Below are 16,166 nucleotides of genomic sequence, written 5' to 3' on the forward strand. Positions count from 1 at the left end.
AAGTGCTTTGGATTGCATTCGGTGATTTTCTCCCCCAAATAAACACCTGGCTGGGCAGCACTGCGAGCACAAAGACCTCTGCATCTCCCCGCTGTGCGCACCGCAGTCCTACTGGGCAGTATTGTGGGGCTTTGGCAAACCAGCCTGCTCTCCTGGTGGCTGTTTCTTCCACTGCATCATCCAGAAATTCATTGCCTTAAAAAAAATAAAATAAAATAAAAAAAAAATCCCTGTGGTTGCAAGGAGAAAATGAGAACCAGATGTAAATCCCAAATCCGCAGCCAGCCAGAAACAATAGCTCCCGTGGAGACTGCCTCTATCTGCTTCAAGGAAAACTGTCTCAGCCCCAAAGCCTGAAATCTGGCCATCAGAGTTCCTGGGGTGAACGTGGATTTCCTGAGGGAAGCAGGGCCCTGCTGCGGCTCCAGGCTGGCGGCAGCGTGGTTTGAGGTCCCTGTGCCTGCTTCCATGGGGACACCAGAAGATGGACACTTGCTGCATGACCCAGGTGCTGCCCCTGGGCTTTGTCACTGCATGCCCTGCCAAAATCGCTTTGATTTAGCCTAAAAAAAAACCCAACACACACACAAACTTTTCAGTACAACTGTTAGGAGCTGCGTTAAACGGAGATGGGCTTTTAGGTTTTCTGTCCCCTTTGTTCCATGAAGATAAGAAGTTACGTGCAGAGAGTTCAGGAGGTGGACTCGATGCTCCTTGGGAGTCCTTCCAGCTCAGGTTCTCTGATTTTGGGAAGGAAAGGAGCAGGAGACAGAGCGGGGCGAGCTGTGAAAGGTTCAGCAGCGCTTGTAGGTTCGGGTCAGTGAGCCCTACCCGAGCTGCACACTACACTAGTGTGGTCTCCAGCAGTTCCTGAGTTGTCGGGAGTATTTGGGTTGGACGTGGTTCAGGGCTGGTAATCTTCATTCCTGTCTGCAGCATTAGTTAGAGCAGGAGAAAATGTCACCCTCGCTTACCTTTTGCTTTTTCAGAACCCCAGTGCTGTTCCTATTTACTCACAGCCACCCTGTTTGCAGCATCTCCCGCCTCTGCTTTTATCTGCTGTGGGTTATTGGGAGGGAGTAGGTGACCTGGGACAGGCTCTTCAACATCTTTCCAGCAGTAGAGAAGTTGTTTAAGTCACTGATGTTCATCCATGTGTCAAGTGAGTAGCACGCTTCAAAAATTTGGCTTTGAATATTGTCCCCTGTGTCACGCAGGAGCTCCCCTGGCCTTCAGAGATCCCAAAAGCTGCATGCGGGGAGAAGCTTTAAGCCTTTATTCAGGCTACTTCAGTGTCTTTGTTCACATCTTACTCTAAAGCATCAGAAATGCTTGAATTGGCCGAGTTTGTGTGGTAACGTTAAGCACGCTCCAATTTCTGGTGCAGCCTCATGAAATGTTAACTTTAAGCGTTTACTAAATCAGATCACGTCCCATCTTGCGGAGTCCTTATCAGACTTCAAAGCTGAACGCTTTCAAACGCATTCAAGACAAAACCCCCACACGTCTAGGACAACAAACAGGGAATTGCTGGAGAGAAATCATCATTTTGTGAAAGTAAGGAAAGCATCACTGAGATGGACTGGGAGCCTCATGAGGACTGTTTCTACTGAAAGGTGACTTTACAATGGAAACTCACCCCATTTTTAACTGCCTTAACTTTCAAAGTGGGATGAAATAAGGAGATCTTTCCCCTAAAATCGTCTTATTCTGGGTTTTGGAGCAGAAAGTCCAAGGGGCAAGTCTCCTGCCAGCCCTGGGTGTCTCGGATTTCTCCCTTCTCCATCACCTACCGATGCTGGTGGCTTTGTGTGTGTGTAGCTACACACCCTGCTTCTCCTCCCTGCTGCCGTCCTTCCAGAGGAAGTCAGCTCAGGAAATGGAAGGGCTGAGGGGGTGAATTTATGGGAGAAATCCCAAATCCCCTGTGCTTGTGTGACGCCACCAAACAGCGATGTGCAGCGGGGCAAGCTTGTGAAACATCCTCAGGAGGAAGAAGCAGGGCTGTGGAGGTTTTTGTGGTTAGATCATCTCGGTGCTTGGTGGCAGGGCGAGGTGCAGTGCTTGCACCATTCCTTCATCTTCCTGAAGGAGCCGATCTGCCCAGAAAGACTTCTTAAGGTTAGTTTTCTGCCCCTGCACCGAGGAGTGGTTCAGCTTGAACGCTGATGGCATTCAGGCACGGCAGTGGGAGGCAAAGACCGAGGCAGACAGGATCTGTCACCGCACCACACCTCTGTTTGAACCATCACACGGCTCGTGAGCACGTGGGAAGAGAAGGAAAACCATCAAAGTTGGCACAGGAGCAAGAGGCGTAAGCTGGACATCATCCTTGGAGATAAAGGCGAGTTGCAGCCGCTGTGATAACGGCGTTTGACGCGGCGAGGCAGTAAGTGATGTGGCACTCTTCCCCCCACGCTGTCTGCCTTTGTCAGCCTCGTGCTGACTTGGCTCAACGTTTTCTGTCCTGCCTCAGCGTCTTGCAAATCCTCGGAGCTATTCGGCTCGCCGAGGTGACAGCCCAGATTTCAGGAACATCTCCGGCAGCTTGCTTCGCTGCGCTCCCCCCTGTCTGAGCCGAAGCAGTGACTTAACCTGAACTGAATCGGGCTTCTGAGTCGTGGCTCCTGGGACCCCAAACCTTGGATTTCAAGCAGCAGCCCACTTCTGCAGCACTGGAGGGGAAAAGTCCACTTACAGATACGAATTGAAGGCTTTAAAAATAATTCCCATGTGTATGAGACTTGAAATAAATCCTGGGTTTCCCTACGAGCTCTCAGCCTCCCTGCTGGTGCAGGTGGGTGCAGGGAGGAGCAGGATGCTGCTCTGCCCGCTCCGTGCTGCTGGAAGCCCTCTGGCGTTGGGTTATCTTCCCAAATCCACCCCTGCGGAGCTCAGTACCGCACCGTGCAGGTCAGTAATTGCATCTCACCTGGAAGTTTAATGCTTCAGGCTCACCCCTGGGGCAGGGAAATATTATATGGCTTTGCTGAGCGAGAACGGGAGCGCTCTGACTTCCAGCGCTTCCAGCACACTTGTCTCAAACGTCTCCTATGTGAAGCTGAACGTGTTGGCTTTGGGGAGCATAAAAATCCTGCTGTGCCAAGCCTCGTTGCCATTTTGCAGCGCTGTCTCGAGTGATAAGGCGCCTCCTGTAACTTTGTATCCTGCCTTGCAAGGCAAGGGGAAGAGGTAACGTAGGTAACAGCACTGAAACGACTCAGGTGGTTGATTGTGGGGAGGGAATGGTGCTCTTTGGTGTACAACACCCCAAATTTCTTTGTGTTTAACAAAGCAGAGAGCCTGTCCTGGAAGCGTTTTGCAAATTACTCGGAGTAACGTTGGCTGCAGCAATGGGTTGCATCCATAAACACCGAGTTGCTCGTTACCGGTAACAGAAAGCAGTAATTCTTCTATCTCGCACCTTTTTTTTTTTTTTTAAATGAAACTTGGCAGGACCAGCCGCGCCTCCTTCATGCCAAATTACGCGCTGCAGAGTTCAGCCCGTGAACGTTTCTGGGTGCAGTTGATGGAAATCACATCCAATGGGCAGATGACTCACGGCCGCGCTGACAGCCAGCACCGAGTCCTAGAGTAACATACAGGCAGCTTAGAAGAGAAGGCACAGCAAGGCTTCATAATCAGGGCTTTTTTTTTCCTTTTTCCCCTTCACTTTGCAGTTTTCTTCTTGCTGCTGGGCTGCGGGAGTCCTGGCATGCCACGCTTCGCCCAGGTCCCTTACACATCCTGCATTTTCAGCGGCCTTACATTGCTGTCGTAGTTGTAACTCTTGAAGAAGACTTCTGAGCACAGGCCAAGCGAATCCTTTCTGATTTCCAAACAACATGAAGAGGGTTATTCAAAAAGCAATAACTTGTCATGCTCCGTTGCTTTGCTGGCAAATTCTTCGAAGTCTGTGCTGCGGGGTTGTGCTGCGTACGCCGGCGCTGCGAGCTCGCAGCTGGCTGCTGGAAATGTCATGCTCCATTTCGGGGCAGCAAGTCTGCCTTTAACCCTAACGTCCCTGCAGTGACAACACCGGGACAGTGCCAAGAAGGCAGAGCTGATCCCGAAGGATTTTAAGGGATTGAGTGGGCTTTTCATAGAGGGAACAAGCCCGCTAGGATGTGGTTTCCAACCTAATTTTTTCTCCTGCCTGTTGAAAAATGAAACGAGGGCAGCGTGGAAGTGCTACACTTGCAACTGGAGAGCATCCCCGCGTTGCCTTCCAGCTCTCTTGTAGCTGGATGCTGATTTTGCTGGATCAGGGATCAATTTTGTTTATACAGCACCAAACGCCTGTGGCCCAGCCCCAGCCTGGAGGCGTTGATGTGATGCAAGTGAAACCGTAAGGTTGGGTAGCTCTGGGAAGCTGAACCAGTTCAGAATGCAAACGAAGGAGGCATTTCTGCCCTGCTGGGAAACCTTTCAAGGCTGAGGTGGTGCAGAATCAGGATTTGCGCTGGAGGGAGTCCAAACCCTTCTTCCCTGTTGGCGTGAAGTGCACGGTAAATAAAAACAAAGTCAGGATTTTGGGGAAAGGCTCCTGGAGGCGTTGGGAGAGAGGAAGGCGGCAGCAGTGGAGTGGGAACATCCCGAATGATGGGTGCACTTGTTAAGCTACTGACAAAAGAAGCATTTGCTCCAGCTTTCTGTAACTTCATCTAAAAGGTGATATAATTCCTGCTTCCCGTTTCCAGTAGGGTAATTATGCCGGAGGCACACGGTTTACTCCGAACCTGTCAGCTCAGGACAGGGGCATTGCCATGCCAGTGGGAACTGCCTTCAGACTCCTGGACTTGGCAGTAACCGTGGCCTGGAGGGACAAAAACGTCTCACATTCAACAGGCGAGTTTCTGAGCATCTCCTGGAGAGGACAAACAGGAAACCACTATTCCCTCTCCCCTCCTCGTCGCTTTAAACCTCATTAATTTGTCTTAAGGATGGTTTTAAGGTGCCTAATCGGAGGGTCCCCACGTGCTGCTGCCTGATGGTCTGCTGTGGCTGCAGCTCCCAGCTGTGGGAGGAGGATGTGGAAAATGGGCAGGTCTCAGGGTGACCAGCGGGGATTTCTTTTAGGTTTGGTTATTCCCGTGGCACCGTCACATCTCCTTACTGCTTTGAAGCCCCTTTTGCTTTTAAATCAGCCCTGGGAGGCTGGCTCCCCATACAACCTCAGTGTTTCCCTGCATTTCTGTCTACGTTTTCTTCATCATTAAAGCAAGTATTTTTCCTCTCCTTTTACAATTGTGCCTCTGCCATGGATTAGGCCCCTCGGATGGTCCCTGCTGGCAGGAGGTGTGCGTTTGGCAGGGCTTGAAACGCTGCTTTGAAGGCTGAAGTCAGCTCGCAGCGCTGCTTTGCTGTTAAAACCGTCTTCTCCAGCCCTTACGGAGAGGAATTTTTAGTCCCTTTTGTCCTGCTCCGTGCCAGGGGGGACTCTCCCCATGCCAATATCTTCCTCTGGATATTGGGAGGAACTGAGCAGGCCCAAACGATGGAGAGGATGTGTTGAAAATTACCCTGGCAGCAGCCTGAGCATCCTCGGACGCCAGGAAGGAGGAGACCTCGGGGATGCTTCGGCCAGGCCATCGTGCCAGCTCTGCGCTCATGGTGCACGAGGGAGGAGAGAAGAATAACTCCTGCCTTTTTCTGCGCAAGGATTTGGGATATTTGTAAGAGGTGGGGGAAGAATGTGCTTTTTTAAATTATTTTTTTTCCAATTTTTCCCCTCCTTTCTCCGTGCAGATTAATGCGAGGTGCGTGGTGAAATGTTATTTCGCTGCTGCCTCCGTTCCCCAGGCGGGCGCTTTGCTCGCAGCCCTCCCAGTGTGTGTCTGCACTGGGTCTGCGTGCTTTGGGTGCAAAGTTAGAGGCCGTGCAGGTGCTAAAGGTATAAAGTGCTAGGTGCTGCTTCCATAAAAATAGCTAAATCAAGAACCTGGGACAAACCACTTGGTTTGCTGGATTTTTTTTTGTTGTTAGGGAACTTTCCGGTAAGTTTTTTTTTCCACTTTGTATCCATAGCTCTTAAAACGCTCCTAGCTATAAATAACGAGGAGACCACTTAACGTCTGCTGAAGTTACAGCTGGTGCTAAGTGCCTGCTGCTTCTGCGGGACTCGAAGCGAGAGGCGCTAATGCAGGAGAAATAACAAAGTTGGATGACATTTTTGTTGGGTGAAGGACAGGTTTAATGAGTTCCACTTAACCGCTGCTTTATCTTTCCGCAGGGATGTGAAAGCAGGAAATATTCTTCTCGGAGAAGATGGCTCGGTGCAAATTGCAGGTAACTTTTTCCTAATCGCTCTGAAAAAGCTGTGGGCCTAGCCCTGCGTCTGAAGAAACGGTTGAATGGGCAAACCTACGTGGAGATGTTAGCTTCAAGAAGCCTCGCAGTTGGTTTATTTTTAATAAAGTAAGAATTTTGCATGTCGATATCTTAAACTACTGGTTTTTGGTGTAATGAACGCCAGCGTGATTAAATCCTTTGGCTGGTGGGGTGAAATGAACGTCCTGGAAGCAGCCACGTGGGGAGCTCAGCTGCCAGATCCGGGGACAGAGCTGAGAGGTGTGAAACCCCCTGGTGTGTGTCTGCGCCTGGACCTCGGTACGAGGGGCATGGATTTTCCACTGGGAGGCAGGATGGGCTGCACTGTGAGGTTTTTGAAGGGAATTTTAAGGTTTTCCCATAATGGGGCCAAGATTTAGGGTTTGGAATCGGACAGAATGCTAGGTTATATGCAGGGAGAGGCCGTAAATAGCTGTTGCATTAGAGCAATGCCCTGTTATTCCAGCGTTTCAGCCAGCCCAGGAGAAAGCTGCTTGTGTTTCTCTTCCACAAGGGTGCCATGGCTGTTTAATTAAGGGCATGACTGTTTAATTAAGGTTTTTATTAAGGTGCTAGGTGCCTTTTCGTGTATTTTTGTCCGCCGAATAATGTTTAGTTGATGGGTAGTTTTAAGGCTGACTTAAAACCTCATAATAACTCTCATAAGACCTCTTGCTTAGCCTTTGCGAATTTTAAAGGGTTTCATTTATTCGGGATTTGGGGATATTCCCCTGAACCGAGCTGTCTGCTGGCAGCTTATATGCGCAATGCGTAAATGATGAAATCCTTCTCTCTGCATGTTCTGCGAAAGCAACCCAGCGAGATGTGCAAAGTTCCCTTTTTGAACTTTTTGCTCTGCATAAACATGCAGGAGGAGTAATTCTGTAATCTTCCCTGCCACCAAGTAGGAAAACTGAACTCCACCGAGGTCAACAAGTTCGCGGCAGCGCCAGGAAGCGCTTTAATTTCTGTGACAGCAGCCGATGGCTTGAAAGAAACAAAAATAAATGAATGGCCGAACGCTAGAGAGGAGCCTGACGTGGGCAAACTGTGAACAATTTTTTTCTGTGGGAATTTCTAACACGTCAGCTTCCTTTCCTCCTGACCTGGGATGAAATAGCAAAGATTCTCGTGGATTTTTTTGAGGAGGGGAAAAAAAACAACGCTGGGAGCCAGCCAGCCCAAATAAAAGGAGTTTTGTTTCGACGTGATTAAAGCACCTGCCTTTGACAATCTCAGTGCAATTTATGAATAATTTGGTCGCTAATTGGCTGCCTCAATTATCATCCGGATGACATCACCGCATTCCCATGGAAGGAATGTGTTGAAGTTTCGCTGGAAAGTTACAGCACGAGGGGAAAAAAAAAAAACTTGATCAGCTGTGGAACGAAGCCTGAGGTTAAGAGTAAATGGGGCACCTCCCTTGGAGTGGAGGCGCTGGCCTGCTGCACGTAAAAAATGCAAATAGTTTAGTAGGAAAAAATGACTTCAGCGCTTTATAATGGATCCTTTCCCTTTTGTTCCTGTATCAAAGCTGCCCGAAGCTACTGGAGTAGTGGGGAGAAGTTCTCCTTTAGTGTTTGGCCTTTGCGACCTCCTGTTCCTGCGTGCTCGCTGCTGCTTGACACAGTTTGTGTCTGAAGAAATGCGCATCCTAAATGTAAGGAATGCAAATCCTAAACTGCAAATCCTTTGAAACCAAAGAGCTGCTTTTAGGAAGGTTCATAAAAACCGCCTGACCCGTGATGGAGGAAACCCCGCTGCTGGACTGTGCCTCCACAACACGGCGGTGATTTTATTTCACGTAAGGCGCACTGGGGAGCCTTCCCTGCACACCATTCACGGCAGCAATCTTGCTGCAGTGTTACACAATTGTGTTTGTGCTCCCTGGAAGCTAAAAGCCTCCTTTGCTGATACGGGCTGGTAAGGCTGAGCAGAAAGAGCGAGGTGATGAAGGTTTGCCTGACTTCGCTCAGGTCCTGCTTGCAGTTCTGAGCTGAGGGATGCACTTTGGCTCTGAAACCACTTCAGCAGCGCCGGGAGGCTGTGGCTGGTGCAGGCAGCGTGCTGGAGGAGCAATCTCTCAGTTCAGAGGCGTTTGCTCCAAGTCCGAGTTCTAAAAATTCCTCTAATGGCCTGCACAAACACCCAGCTCAAAGCTCCTCCCCGGCTCCTAGGACTTGGTATTTTTATTCATGCCTATTTTTAACTCTGCTCCTTTTCAAAATGTGCAGCCACTGAACCAGGGCAGAAAACTGCCTGTAGCAGGTACCGCTGCCCACCCGGACCTGAGCTGAAGCTGCTCCCTTATCCGAAATCACTTCTTTTCGATTTTTTTTCCCAAGGGCACTGCTTTGGGCTTGTGGCTTGGCACCAAGCTTTTGGAGCCTGTTACGATCCCGAGCGTATCGCTTTCTCGGCTTGGAGCGTTTCCTCGCCCGCTGAATTAATCTGTCTTCTCACGAGCTGGACTTTCCTTTCCCAGATACCATTGTTCTGGGCCGCGCTGGCGGCGGTTGCAATGTAAATGGAGATAGCTGCGTGCTTTTGTGCTCCATGGCAATTACTGTATTATTTTTTTTTAATCAGAACATAAAACCTCTGTGCCCTGGCATTTACTGGCTCCGTGGAGTCTAAAGGCCCGCGTGGGTAAAAACATTCCTGCCGACACAAACTGCGTCGGTCCCAGTCCTGCAGCGTAAAGCAGGAGGCTTCCTCTGCCAGCCAGGAAGGTTTCATATTCGTGAGCTTATTGAGCTGTGCAGGTCCTGTGGGTTATTGCGAGACAGAGCAGCAGGCTCGTGGTAGCCTGGGACGGATGGGAGAGGAGGCACGCTCTGCCAAGGTGCAGGTGAGAACCACGCAGGCGTGATGTTAGCATCCTGCTGAGCCTGGGTGCAAAACAATTCCTTTTTTTCCTGATTTTAGTCCCTGGGATGTCCAACGATAGCGTCAAATACTCGCTCACCTGCAGTTTCCAGGTGTTGCCTGGTGGCTGGAGGAGATGGAGATCTCACAAAGTCGTCGGGGACTCGCTAATTGATGCCGGGCAAGCTGCCGAGCCCCCCTCTCGCTTTATCTATTTATAAAACGGGGATACTTCAGGCCAGGCGCAACTTGTGTAACTGAATTTGTGTAACTTTCCACCCAGCCATGCCAACTTGTCACCAGTTCGCCCTGTTCCTGACTGCTCCTAATTCACGGGACTAAAATAGCGCCCTGCATAAACACCGCGCGGCCACGCGGGCACTGCCATTCCCCCACTTCAGCTTAGGAAATCGCAGCTTCGGGAGATGAAATCGGGAGCTAACTCGGGGAGAGGAGCGCTGCTTGCAGGGCTGGCTCCAGCCCCCAGGGGCTGCTCCAGCACTCACACCTCCCAGCCTCTTCTGCTGTTCAAAAAAAGGCAAAAAAAAGGGTTTTCCGAGTGGCTGGGGAGGAGTTTTGGTGCCTCCCCTGCAGCAGCGTGATGTGAGGTAACCCGTGCTTCGTGTTGCGTGTCCTAGTGGGGTTTCCTGAAGAGATGTTTCAACAACCAAGCAACGTCACCGCTTGTGAACTCCTCCAAGGGCGGCGTCTTCATGGGCTTCGTCACCCCTCTGGCGTAGCTTCGTTCACCTTCGTTAACCAGCTCGCTTTCAGAAGCGATTTGTTCGTTTACTTCAAGAGCTTTCATTAATCATGTATGCAAGAGGACTAAACTGATGGTGGCGCATCTAAAGCTGTCATCGATTAGAAATGTGTGTGAGCACAGAGCTCTGCCTGCCAAAGGAGAATTTGGGTGAGAAAAAAGCCCTTAGGGCAGTGAGAAGGGCTCGCAGCAAGCTCACAGCCCTGGCCTTGTGGTGAGGCCCTGTCCCAGGCTGCCCAGAGGAGCTGTGGCTGCCCCATCCCTGGCAGTGCCCAAGGCCAGGCTGGATGGGGCTGGGGGCAGCCTGGGCTGGTGGGAGGGGGCCCTGCCCATGGCAGGGGGTGGGATTAGCTGGGCTTTGAGCCCCCTGCCAACCCAAACCACTCTCTGATTCTATATTTGCAGATCCAACAGCACCACACGACCATGTAGTCTTCAAAGGAAACTAAGCTTGTTACCCTTCCCTAATCTTCTTCTCTCTTCTGTCTCACCAACCTGCTGCGTTCCCTGCAGCAAGTTGCCATTCACCGCTGCCTGCATCGTCTTCTCCTCGGGCTTTGTTCGCCGTCAGCGCTCGAACAGCCTGAGCTTTGCAGAAGAGCAGCCCTCGGTACCACTGCAGCGAGTTTTTGACGTGTGAGAAGCAAGGTGCTCAGTGCAAGAGCCGCTTGGTGCTGCCTTCTGAGTGCTTTTTATTTCTTGCTCGAGGAAGCGCAGCATCTTGGTTGTCTGAGTTTAAAAGCAGCGCTGAGTTGTTTGCACTCAAGGTTGGTTTATGCTGTTCTGCACCCGGAGCTTGCTGTTTTAGGGTCTGATTCAAACCCAGCCAGCTCTCGGGAGCCTTTCGGATCTCAGCAGGCTCCTGGTTAGTGCTCAGTGGCTTTTTTTTTCCTTGGCAGTATAGCTAGCTACAGTAGCAGGTATATTGATTGAAGAATTAAGTTAATATTAAAATAGGAGTTGTCCAAGGCTGACTTCTTTTTCGTGGGGTTATGACCACGTGCAAAAGGCAAAATTTGCCAGATTTCAGCATATTTCTGCCCTATTTCATTGCACGTTTCTCTGGCTTAGCCTTCGGGAGGGAAGTGTCCCAGGGGCAGCCCCCAGGAATCCAGGAGTTTAGGCAGAGGGAGGAGACGCAGATCACATCAGCTGCCCAGAAGTGAGGGCTGAACCCCAGCTCGTGGTTAGGCTTTTATTTTATTGCTTCCCAGATATTTCCTGAGAGCAAACGCCCGCTTATCTTAATAGCTGGGGCTCGGATAAAGGCAGCGAGGTGACATTGGAGAAAGCTGCTTCAAAGGCATTCCTTACGGCCGGGTAGCCCGGGCTGCTCGTGCCAGCTTCAGCCCACTGCAAATGAGGGGAATTGATTGGGAAAACACTGAATAAATCAACCGTGTAATGGAATACGATTTCATTCCTTTTAAGCTTTCTGCAGCCCTCAGCTGGCAGACGGTAGGGGCGCGATTCCAGCCTGGAGGTTAGAAACTCGGCCTCGTGTTTGGGTGAGCGCCGCGTGGTTTTGCTGCTTTTGCTCCGAGTGGCATTTCCTTTACCCTCAGAACGAAGCCGAGGTAAGATAACGTCCACCAGCCCATCACAACAGCATGCTGATGGCACCCGGACAAGTTTCTAGGAGCATTATCTTTATTTAAAATAACTCCCGATTGTTCTGGTGTTCAGAACAATAGGTCTTGCCCATAATAAAGGGTAAAGTGCACGTAATTTTACTCCGGGCTTTTCTGGAAGCCCTTTCAGTTTCTAAGAAAAGCAGGGATGAGATGCACGCGTGGAAAAAGCCAAAGCACTGTTGCAGGAAGCAGGTCTTGTGGCTTTCCAGAGAAATAAAGGTCGCAGTGCCTCCAGCCATAGATGTTTGGATAGACAACACTACAAATTCCACGCCAGCAGCACTATGGGATGCCTCCAGCAAGAGGGAATGGGACAGAAAGGCACATCTGGAAGAAGCCGGACCCTAATTGGAGGCATTTGGTGTAAACTCAGGATTTTAACCCTGCCATTTCAGTGCAACCTCCTGCTCGTCAATGCAAACCTTCAGTTATTGATGGTTGGTTTCTCCGTTCGTGTCCGTGGAAGCCTCTAACCCAGGGGAGCTGGAAGCTCTCGGCGTGGTGTTATTCCCAGGGGTGATTTCCTTTCTCAGTACTGAGAGGTCGGTGACACTGCTGCTGTGGGGCAGGGGGAAGCTCGGCCCTCTTCTCACGTGGCTGCTGTTGCTGGCAGATCTGCAAAAGGCATCTTTTGTAGCAGCTGATTTCTCAGTTGCAGTTATCTGTCAGTGGCTGAGCTGTGTTTTTAAACCAAAATGATGTTCTGGTGTTACATAAAATAACCCCTGGAGTTCAGGCTCACCCTCCAAGCCTGTCATCAACCTCAAAAACGGCATCGAAGATCGTGATTGCTTTTAAAAATTAAAAATAGAAACAGAGGGAAGGGAGTAAAACTGAGTTGTAGAGACCAGTTGTAGGTCTGTAATTCTGCAAGGCATAAGCGGTGTTGTTCAGAGCGAATCGGGAGGAAATACTTTTGGTTTGTGTTTAGTTCCCCTGTCACCTGACTGATTTTATTTGTATTCAAAGGAAAGTCTCCTGAGTGGCCTGGTTGCCAGCTCTTTTGTAATGCTTCATTCTGAACAAACATCTCGTATCCTATTGCTGGCCCTGCATCCCCCTGCTGCTGTTTGCAGCTCGGCTTTTCCACATCGGTCTTAACTGGGAAAGCGTCGGCGTCGCTGTTGTCATATAGAAGAGTGATTTGTGATTTTGTTGTGAAAGAAAGAGTTTTGGGTGAATGCACAGCGCATCTTCGAGCATCCTGCAGCCTGTGGAAAATGCTTCAAGCGAGGGAACCCTGTGCAGGGTGTCTGCAAGGCATCCCCTGTGAGGCTCAGGCATGGTAAGCAGTCAGAACCTGTCCTGCTGAAGCACCAAGCATCTCTGTGATGGAAGATTACCGAGCAAAGCACGTTCTGCTAACAGGAGATCCCAAACGAGGGACTGAGTGATGCCTCCACCCTGCCCGATGCTGTCGTGACACTCAAATGTTACAAACTCCGGGAGATTTTTATGCATTGACTTCTTTTGCTCAGAAAACCCTTGCTGTAAATATTAGCCAGACGCTAACGAGGCTCAGTAATTTGTTACGTACGTACAGAAATGCAAATGAAGGCTGTCAGAGGCAGGTTTGTGCCCCAGCAGGCCTGCCAGGAGAGCGAGGGCGGGCTGAGATGTCCAGTGGGCTGTGATGGAAAGTGGAATTTTCCTCTCCGCCAGCCAGCCCCGAACCCTTTGCTCTCCCCAGTAATTGGATGGTCAGCTGCAGGGTATTCATCCACCAGCACTCCTTGCTAACTGTTGATGATTCTTCGTTAGGAAACTCCTCGTGCGTGGTCTGCTGCTTGATAGGTGGCTGGGAATAAGCCCTTCAGCTTGCTCGGGATGTGTTCTTAACCAAATCTCGTCTGTTTGCTTTTCAGACTTCGGCGTCAGCGCGTTTTTGGCCACCGGTGGCGACATTACCAGAAATAAAGTCAGGAAAACCTTTGTGGGCACACCTTGCTGGATGGCTCCAGAAGTGATGGAACAGGTGAAGCGTTTTTCCTAGCATCCTTTTAGCCCATCTGCACGTGGAATAATTCCCCGTTGTCCACAGCAGCCATATTTACTTCAACTTAAAATGCTAAATTTGCATCCTTTAAGGCTTTCTTAGAACCACAGAATTGTCTTTAGGTTTTGGTACTGCTGCTAGGCTTGTACTGTGCATTATTTAGGGTTTGGTAGCTTCTGGCCATGTTGCTTCTCTCGAGGGTTGTACCCCAGGTAAGTCTGAGGCAGCTGAGCAGTTGCATAAAGATGATTAAACTGCCCCTCCCTCATGCCTGAGCATGAGGTGGAATATAAATAGCTTCACACACGTTAAATACACACATAGCCAGTCAGGTAACGTGCTCTTCTGCATGGGCAAATCCAAAAATTTGAGGTAGCAAATGGAAAATTATCCGAGGGGGGAGTTCTCACAGCAAAGTTACGCACGGTTGACTTCGAGCTTTTCAGTTTCTCTTGGCTTACGAGAGCCCAGCCTGTAAATATTGAGGAATGCTCGCCTCTCCCCCTTCCTCTTCTGCTTTTTTGGCTGGCTCATAGATGTCATGCTTCCTGTTGGGTGGAGGTATGTCACTTTTTGTCCTCTCCTACTCGTAGACTAAATGACAGGGCTCAGCTTTGTCTGCACGGCTTCTGACGCAGGCCACCTGAAAACCTTGTTGAACGTAAAGCTCTGCTGCCCATTGCTGAGTAAAATCAATACGCTACGTGCCAGCAAGGCCTTTCGTAGCAGCTGTTTATTGCACTGCTGTTCGGTGCCATAAACATTCGGAGAAATATTCCTCATCATCTGAAAAAGCTTGACAGAGAGCTCAGGGTCTCAGTTTTGGCATGTGCACCACACGAAAATACAGTGATCTAAATGTTTTTCCAAAATATTGTTGTTACAAAGATTCCTGGAAGGGAAAAAAAAAAAAAAAAGGAAAAAACATTGTTTTATTAAAATAAACCTGGCTTGTAACTTTTTTCCTATTACTTGCAATAAAATACTTGAGGAGAAATTGAATGAGACCCTCATGTATCTAGAGTGAAATGTAGCTAAAACAGTGGGAGAGTTTTAATACATTTTTTTCCTACACCTAAAACTTCCTCAGGAATTTAATTAATTTTGGAGGGGTTTAAATATACTATTGATGAAGGGCTTTTTCACTGCTTGGCCTTTTCAGTGACTCCCCATGGCAGCTTTGCGGGGTCGATGTGTTAAAGCACTCCTGCTGTCTCCTCGAGTCTAACACCCCAGGGCACCAGGCAGTTCCCCAAGTCAGGAGCTGTCTTTGAGAACTTGCTTCTGACCCGCTCTGCCATCACATACTTCTGGATTTTCTTGTTGAATTTTAAGAGGGGGAGGAAAAAGTAAATAAAAATAGCACATTTAGTGTGTCTAGAACTGGATCGGAGTTGCCCCTGCTTTTCTTTCTTTTGTGTCAGTGCTGCCTCTGGTGCTCAGGGGTGGCTGCAATCAGCAAGGCACTGGGGGGAAAGAAGAAACAATTTTTTTTTTAACTGAGAAAGGGATGTATTTGACAGGGCAGATGTTTTCCAAGGAGGCAGTTCTGTGACTTCTGTGAGGGTGCACATCAAACTCGTGAACAGTAGGCGGGAAGGAGGCATTTTGGATGCTGCTGTCAAATCCTTGTGCCTGTTTATATCATCCTGCTGCCTTCCAGCAGGTGTCACTCTGAGCCATTATATCCAACCAGGGGAAAGGAAAGGGGTAGCTGTGGGTTAGCCTCCGGTCTGTAGATATTCTTTATTCCATCTGTTTTATTTCACCCTCATTAAGGAGCTTTAGTATATTATTACGTGATGGCCTGGTGTTGTCTTTTAATGTTCACTTGGTGGATTTATGGCCAAAAAAAAAGTTGATGAGATAAAACAGACGATAAACTAACCTCGGGATGGTGACTAATACATAACGGATAGATGCTAAGGTGAACTACCAGAGGCAGATTGGAATTTCCTAGATTTCATTTGGAAGCGGGATTCCACGATACGATGAAAAATGTTAAAATGGGGAGTTGTACAGTGCAGGGATCTGAGATCAGCTGAAAGATAAAGCTGAGAAATGTGCCAAAGTTGTTCACAAAACCTAAAAATGGTGAAAGGAAACATCACTTTGTAAAACTTACGGCATATTTCCTCATCTACTGTGTTCTTATAAATAATAAGAGATCCCTATAGATTTGTTTAGTTTAATTATTTGAAATCCATCCATAACAATGGCTTCCATAAACTCTGCTTCAGGAAGTCTTCTGAGCTCTGAAGGCTCGTGAAAACGATGCCTGCAGAGTCGAAGAACTGAGTACAAGATACAAACTGCTGTTGCTATAACAAACGTTAATTCAGTTATCAAATCACATGAAAAATAACGGAGGAGGGGATTTTTTTTTGTTTTGTTTTGTTGGTCTCCAAGTTCCAGATCATCTCAGAGGCAGTTTGGGGAATATTCCTGGCTTCGTCACAATGGGCGTCTTTTTAAAGCTCGTTAGTGGGGCTGAATACAGTAAGCCTATTAGCCTTGCTCTGATTCATTATTCATTTTTCCGTGGTCTAACAAGAAGAAACACAAACCACGCTAA

The 16,166-nt window shown here is 49.0% G+C and overlaps 1 protein-coding gene across 1 annotated transcript in view; it reads left to right on the forward strand.

Moving 5' to 3' along the window:
• OXSR1 (oxidative stress responsive kinase 1) overlaps positions 1-16,166 on the forward strand; it is a 63,569-nt gene that overhangs the window by 27,842 nt on the left and 19,561 nt on the right. Inside the window, exons 5-6 of the mRNA XM_084511130.1 lie at positions 6,233-6,288; positions 13,461-13,570. Of these exons, the coding sequence (XP_084367256.1) occupies positions 6,233-6,288; positions 13,461-13,570 (166 nt within the window). The remainder of the gene's footprint in view (positions 1-6,232; positions 6,289-13,460; positions 13,571-16,166) is intronic.

Source organism: Aythya ferina (assembly GCF_964211825.1).
Source record: "Aythya ferina genome assembly, chromosome: 2".
NCBI classification, from domain to species: Eukaryota; Metazoa; Chordata; class Aves; order Anseriformes; family Anatidae; genus Aythya; species Aythya ferina.